Source organism: Sciurus carolinensis, chromosome 1 (assembly GCF_902686445.1).
Source record: "Sciurus carolinensis chromosome 1, mSciCar1.2, whole genome shotgun sequence".
Classification (NCBI taxonomy): domain Eukaryota; kingdom Metazoa; phylum Chordata; class Mammalia; order Rodentia; family Sciuridae; genus Sciurus; species Sciurus carolinensis.
Window position 1 is genome coordinate 147,899,666 of NC_062213.1, and position 8,187 is coordinate 147,907,852.

At 31.8% G+C, this 8,187-nt stretch overlaps 1 protein-coding gene across 3 annotated transcripts in view; it reads right to left on the reverse strand.

Annotated features, from left to right (window-relative positions):
* Tnni3k (TNNI3 interacting kinase) overlaps positions 1 to 7,537 on the reverse strand; it is a 281,569-nt gene extending 274,032 nt beyond the window's left edge. For all 3 annotated transcript variants that reach the window (XM_047555360.1, XM_047555349.1, XM_047555371.1), the window contains exons 1-2: positions 7,426 to 7,537; positions 6,729 to 6,837 (exon numbers count right to left, since the gene is read on the reverse strand). In XM_047555360.1, the coding sequence (XP_047411316.1) occupies positions 6,729 to 6,837; positions 7,426 to 7,465 (149 nt within the window). In that variant the 5' untranslated portion in view covers positions 7,466 to 7,537. The remainder of the gene's footprint in view (positions 1 to 6,728; positions 6,838 to 7,425) is intronic.
* Positions 7,538 to 8,187: the final 650 nt, after the last annotated feature.

The following is an 8,187-nucleotide window of genomic DNA, read 5'->3' on the forward strand; positions in this document are numbered from 1 at the left end:
ATATTTTAAGATTTCAAAGCAACTATTCCTAGGAAGAGAAATTGAGCTTTCTCTTCTTTGGTCTCCTAAAGGAGCTGTGTATGTGTAAGTCACTTATGTAATCTAATACCCTAGACTCAACTTGTTTTAATTTTCCCTTACATCTTTCATCACCTGTTATGCATATACTTACTTAATATATCCTAATGAGTTCATAGTGCTTGCTGGGGCATGGATAAAATTTCTAATTAAAATGAAGTAACAATTATGAAAACAGTTCTAATAGTAAATTCTGTTCTTAATTATTAAAAATGATAGTTTTGTACCTGAAGGTTACTTTTTCTTGTAGCATAATGAACTCTTTTTTTCTTGGCCTTTATAGTTTACCCAGAAAAGTATGCAGTTTTATGATCCAATTAAACTTTTCTCATGACCTCATCCTTTCAAGAAGATATCTGACATGACCAAGAATGGAAACTTATTAAAATATAACATTTGTAAAAGTTGGTATAGAAATGATACATTGCTATACACGTATATAGAGAAATGATGCATTTTTAAAATTAATTTACTAACTTAAGGGAAAAACCAAGAAGGTAAAAAGAAAAAGAAGGATTTTTGTTATGGATAGTCTTGTTTTCCAAATTAATCATTTAGTCTTCAAATGACTAGTTGTAACTTCTTACATATTCCTTGTAGATTTTTCCCATAAAACAATAACAATAAAAATTAACAAGATCTCTTCTCAATATATACCCCAAGAAATATCCAGAACCATATTTGTTCCATATCACCCAGATCAAATATGCAAACTTACAATATGAATTTCATTCATTAATTCGTATAATAATTATTGAGAAATAGTGACAGAGTAAGAGTAGAAAAACATAAAATTTGGATAATAATTAATTATCATAAGGTTTTATGTGAGCTTTAAATAAGTTATACATTGTAATACTTTCATAAATATTAGCTGCTAGAATAATTTATGCTAAAACATTGTTATGAATTATTTTTCTTTTTTATTATTTTGGTTTGGAGAAGGTAGATAGGGAAGAGATGTAGGAAGGTAGTATGGGAAGGAAAAGAGGAAAAGAAGGATAAAAGGAGGGAAAGTGAAAGCCAGTAAGACACAAAGCTAAAGATGAGAAAGATTTAGAGGGAAGTGAGAAAGAGAAAAGAGAGAGATTAAGTTTTACTTGGATAAACAAATAAAAAAAATCAAAGAAGTTGTCTTTGGTTAATGTGAATTACATCCCAGGTCTTTCTGTTTTTGATGGTGCTTTTTGTCTTGTTCTATTTCATTGCTACTTATCATAATACACTAGCCAAACATGCCAAATAGTATTTTCATTCTATTTTAATTATAACATGACATTTACCCCCTAATATCCTACAAAGTACCTTGATATAAAATTTCTACTCTTCTTAAATAAGGTCAGCCTGAAACATTTTTGAAGCTATTCATTTTGTAATAGATAAATTACATAGTTGGCTATAATTCAGCAAGAGATTTTTGAAAGATGTTTCATTTGAAGGATGAGTATGGTGGAATGCAGTTGGCCCAGAGGAACTGTTCAAGGAGAAAATGAACAGGAAGGTACTTATCAGTAAGCCTCCTTCATGTTCTCTCTCTCTCTGTCTCTCTCTGTCTCTCTCTCTCTTTAATGTCCTCAAACTATCATGATGGTTTCTTTCATCAAACAGAATATTCTTTAGACCATTTTTGTGCACTTAATAAACCTAATCATTTCAAAGTATGATATTATCATTATTCATCAAGGCATATCTATTCAGAGATAAACATACTAAAAATGAGAAAAAATACTTTTCCTTTAGACTGTTAATAAGAATCATGGTATTGAAAAACGACAACTCCTCTGAAATTTTCTTGTATAGTTTTAAATTTTATATTAAATATTAAGCAAATAAAAAGTAGGTTTGACAAAGAAATTGGAAGATTTAAAGTTTCTTATGACTTAATTTACTGGCACAATGTAATTTAATTGGGAGCCTTTTAAAAGTAGCACATGAAGAACCATGTGAATGGTTTTCAAAAATTGTGGGAAATTAACAAATAGTGCCTGAATGGAGACTGGGGGGAATTTTTTTAAAGTATATTATTCTTACTAGCTTCCCTAAGGAAAGTTCTAATGTATAGCACATAGAAAAATTGTGGAACACCATGAGGAAAATAGAAAATTTTCAAAGATAATTCTGATCCATTTCTATTTCCCTCTTCTAGGGTGAGAACCAAGATTATGAAGATTATATTTATAAAATCAAATAAAGATGAATGAAATGCCAGTTGAACTATACAATTGTGTAACCTAGTTCAAGCCAGTTTAATATGATTAGCTTCATTATCTTCAAGTATAAAATGGAAATTTCAGTACCTATTTCAGAAGAGTATTAATATAAACCATAATGATTAGTTTTTAACTAGGTTAGGCATTATACCACTTTCATAATTATTAACTGCTCTAACAATATTTACTAAAGACTTGATATGAATTATTTTCACTTTTTATTGTTTTGTTTTGTTCTTGACAGGATAGGGAGAAGATGAAGGAGATAGTATGGTATGGAAGTGAGGATGAAAGCAAAGGGAGGAAGAGTGAAAGCTAGTAAGATAAAACTTGAGTTTTGCCGTGTGCTAGATAATGTGCACTTTACACATACACAGTAAGGATTATCTGAGCTTATGCTAATGCACATGAAAGTTCTTTGCAGCATGCCTGGTATATGGTAAACATTAAGTTATTAGTTTGTTTTCCTTTTAAATCCCTTATAGTTATCATAAATAAAAGCAAATATAAATAAGACTGTGGAAAAAAAAGAAGCACTTTTAGTGAACACAGAGTATAAGGGTCTGAGGAGACAGGCCTATAAGAGGACAAAGACAACATCATGTAGGAAGTGTTATTTTACTGATAAACATAAAGATCAGAGGCAACAGAGAACAGGAAATGATAATTGTACTATAACATATCATTTCTGCCTTTCCTTTTTCTGTCTTCTCTTCTTTATCTCTTTGTCACTCATTCATTACTTCAAAAATGTCCAAAGTTATAAATGAATGCCATTTTATGATAGAAGATAAAAGAGCATCCCATTTCCATTCCCCCGTTTCCCACATCAAGCTCTCATTCCAAAGCTGGTATAAGTTGACATAAGGAAGATAATGATGTAGAACTTCTTATGTGAATTAAGTTTAGTGCTATACTGTTCTTTTTATTATACTGTGGGTAAAATCTTTACCAGGAAGATTGTGTATTTGAGCTGACAGAGCAATGGTGCATTATGTAGTGTAAAGTCTCTTTTAATGAACAGAATTAGCCTCTACCCAGAATGTCATAAATTTGTCAGCAAATCAACATATGAAAACAAATAAACCTGAGTGTACATAAAAAATCCTCCACCAGTGACTCCAGTATTAAATGCCGCTTTTTGAATATTATATACAAGTTCCTTGCTATCTACACTTTTAGGGAAAGGATAATGTAAAGTAGCATAACACACTTGTTTGTCATATTTTTTGCATTATATAAGCCATGATTAAGGATGAGAAATAAAGAAAGTCTAATATTTATTTAGCACCTAGATATTCAAATGTGATTTCATACAACATTATGTTTAATTTTCCTAACTACTAATAAAATTTAGTGGATGAACTGATGAATAAGACATTATGTTCTCTGCACACTTTTCTTTTCTTTCCTTGTCACATCCATCATTTCATTCCAGAGAAAAGAACATTCTCAGAACACTGACCTATATACAGTTGAGTTTCTTTTCAGGTGGTGCTACCTTCCAGAATGGAGTCAGATTAGTACTCTATTTGTGTATGCATGTATGTGTGTGTAACACTCCTGACTTTCTACAGACTATACCAGTTATTTATTTTCTACTCTGATGTCCTTCGTCTCTTTTGCCAATATCACCTCAGGCAAAGATTTCTCATCACAACTGGGATATCTTTCTGTAGTTTTCAAAGGTTAGCAAAGTATCCTTCTTACCATGTATAAATATTACCTGAAAAGCATGTTAATAAATCAGATTCTTAGAAGTCATCCCCACAGATTCTGATTCAGTCACAAAATCTTTAAGATTGACTCACAAAATCTATAATTGTAGCAAATACAAAAAGCTACTTTAACTTAGGAGGTCCTCAGCCGCAGAGAAACATGACTCTAGAGTATGTATAATCCTCTCCCCAGCATCATTATCATCATTTCTGGCTAATGGGACAGTTCTATAGCTTCCTTCATGGCTTAAGCACCAGGCTAGTAATCTTCCTCTACAAACTGCCCTACCATTATTCTCAAGAAATTTGACATCCATTTTGATGAGTCTGCCAATACTCATGTCTTAAAATTCTTCAAAAATCAATGACAATCTTTAAAAACTTTATTCCAGGTTTTGGTATCATCCTGAATTGTTTCAACATTTTAAATTTTTTTAGTTTTGAAAATATTCCCTTCATATTTAAACATTTTATCTTAACTTTTTCCCTTTCTTTAATAAGCTATGTTATTACCATTTCATAATAGAGTTTTCTGTACTTTATTCTGTCCTTATTTAGCTAATATATATATATATGTATATATATGTATGAGTCTCCACTCAATCTATTAATGTATTCCTAAAGCCTGAAGCAGGTTACAGTAAGAAGGATTCTATCTATGGAGCTGGGCAAATCTTATTGTTTGGAGAAATCCTAGTTCTTGGCTCACAGCAGTTAATGTCTCAAGAGTGTAAACTTGAAGAGAGGAGCATTCCACTCTGGCCACTTAGGAATGTAAACAACTGCCCCAAGTTGACCTAGTGTTACCAAGGGAACCTGGATAGGAGCCTGGTGGTCTGATCCCCTGTGGCACATTGGGATTGGGCAAGAAACTTATAAAATGTATACCTGTTCCTGCAATAAACGACTTTGCAGGCTGCTTGCCACAACTCCCAGAGTCTGGAGTCTACTCCACGGCCCTTACCTATGCCTGAGCTAGCTTGGCACCCCTACACCTTATAAGTCACATTTCAGCATTTACTGATCTTGTGATCTTGGAAAGTCACAATGTCTTGTCCGTAGTTTATTATGCACCAAAATCAATATTATCCACCACACAGGCTTATAGTGAAGATTAAAAAAAGTCTTAACATTTATATTTCTAGGATAACACCTTGAATGTAGTCGCTACTGAACAAATTCTGGACTGTAAATTTCCATACACTGATTCCTGCCTCTCATCCTTACTGCTAATCAGCAAAATCAGTTAATTTATTGGGTGTATAAGAAATGTCAACCCTAGGAGGAATTATTAAAACAGCTGGGAGCTGATGTGGTACCAAAAACAAAACAAAACAAAACAAAACTCTATATCTTGAAGGTATTAGGTTAAACCTAATCATCAAAAGGTTATACTTAGTTTTAGCTATACTTAACATATTTGCACAATACTTCCTAAATTAAAAACAAATAAATGAATAAGGTTTTGAATTTACAAAGTTGAGAAAAATCTCTTCAGTCTTCTATTTCATTCAGTCTATTTATTTGTGTCAATAAGAGCTATAAGTGTTATGATTAAGTTCTACATTCATATCCCTTTTCCAACAAAATTAATATGTATGTATAAATCTTCTGTACCAAAGTGTCAATCACATCTCTACAAGAATGCTGAATGTTCTCCTTCACCACAGAATGATGTGATTCTACTTGCAAAAGTGGTATTCCATTGGTATTTCATCACAAATGTACATGTTGAGTGAATCATTGGGGCCAGAGAGAATCAACTATTTCCCAAACAACAAATTTAATATTTGCGAAGACCTTTTTAATTCTATTGATGAATTTCATATAAACTAGAAGATTCATGGATGATTTTATTTGCTAGTTATGTGAGATTTATAACATACTATATCTGAAATTTCTTTTGAAAAATCTAAGATCACTTCATGATTGCTTTATACTTGTTTTCTAAATAAAATAGAGTTTTTTTGCCATGAGTACATTACATGAATAATACACCTGGAAGTGGCATGCTTAATTGTCCTATGTTTAAGTTTTCCTCAGTCATTTAGCTAATTACACCAAAGTGCATCTAGTTTCTTCTCTTTTCTGAACATTCTCTGTCCTTCCATGGTTGTGATACTATCCCAGATTATTCTTCTCTTATTATAAAACAAACTCCAGCAAAAGTTTGAAGTCAGTATTTCATGTTGTCATATGTAGTTCAGGTACAGAATTATACTCATTTTCATTAAGGTTCAGTCTATCAATGTCCAGAGAAAAAGGGTTTATTAGAATTGGATTTACCTTAGTAGTTCAAAGAGGGCAATGTGGCTAATATGCTGCCACCATAGGGAAAGAAGATTATTTATGCAGTAACAGTTTGGGTTCAAAGACTGGCCCTTAGGTTTCAGTCTTTTTAAAACTTTCAAGAGGAGAGAATGAAAGTCCTAGTAAGAAAGTGAGATAGTTGCCCATTGAGAGGCATACAAGAAGAGATAACCTGACACTCTAAGGCTTAGGACACGACTGGCTATATCTAAGATTTTATGTTTATATATTCTCCCTCTTGCTTTCTCTCTCTCTCTCTCTCTCTCTCTCTCTCTCTCTCTCTCTCTCTCTCTCTCTCTCCTTCCTTCCCTTCCTCCCTTCCCCCTCACACACACAGTAAACTGATACATTTAAAAATAAGTTCACTAATGAAGACCCTTCTACAAAGAAGTTTTGTCTCTGAGAACTTTACCCAAATATATTCCTTAGTTCTGTAAATTCTTTTTCCTTGATCTGCAGGTCATCTTCTAATCTTCCTATTGTAACAACATAAGATTCGCTGACTTTCTTCTTCCATTCATCTAGCAAAGAAAAACAAATGAGATTGATTCATGGTTGTTTTTTGCAAAATATAGACACAGATCATAACATACAAGTAATCAAAACCTTGTTTTTTATTCTGGATTCTACAATACTTAATTTAAATTACTGATTGTGGGTTTAAAATGCAGATGTTTATATTTAAAATGCAATCATATTGAATTGTAGTAATTAAGAATCCATTTGATATTGGATAATATATTTACATAGAAGAACATATCTGACTTATTTCATTTGATTTTTACTGCATTTTAATTATAGCAATCTCTAGTTGTTAGAGTTTTTAAGTTTTAAATACTAGATACTTAAAGATATAATTCTAAAATCTCTATATTTAGCAGTATTCTATTTTTTTCTATAACATTATACCAAGGAATTAAAATAATACTTTATAAGAAATTTTCTATTTTCTGTAAATATCTTTCAGAGAAAGAATAATGAGTTCAGATAATCTTCCCGACACTCACATAATGCATTTTAATATTTTCTGTATACAAATTAACACATGAGTTATTAGTTATTTGTAACTATAATTGAACTGTTACATTTAAAGAACTAAGAACAATTACCAGTACAAGTTTGGGTTGGTCTAGATTTATAATTCCCCATTTGTTAGAAGTTTTTCCTTTTCTCCAATGCAGTTCTTCAGGTCACAAGATTCCAAGTTCAAGTGCAATGACAGTCTAGTTGAAAAATACTTTGATAGTCTGGCTAAAAATAAGCAAGCTGCCAAATGGAATGTCATGCAACGATGACAAAGAACAAAACTGTGTGTGCCTTCAAGGGTGAAATCATAAAGGGAACTAATCAGTCTGTTTAAAAGAACTGGACAAACTGAATATGAACTTCACTAAAATGCTATTGAAATTACCTACTTCTTTCAGGATCCTTTTTCTCCTCAGCCACAGATAATGGCTGTTGAAAAAGTGTTTGGTGATATAATTTGTTTGTATAAATAATTAATGGACTGATACTCTATGGCTTGTAACTAATAGAAATGAATGTAAGTTCTGCCTACATAAGAGTTACAAAATTATATTTGTAGGAAGAAATTCTCAACATAAATCATGATTCATTTATGCTAATTGATTATCCTGAGTATAACAAGACATAGATTTATAAACAGTGATTCACAAAATAATAAGAACAATAAGAATAAGAATAAAGAGCTTGGATATTGGCTACCTGCCAGACACTAATCTAAAACCTTTACATCCACTTTGTCATGGTCATCTCTTATACTCCTATAAGATAGATCTTCACACTTTACGAATGAGACAATCCAGAGTTGCTAATAGGTGGTAGAATTTGAAATTTCTGGGACTACTTAA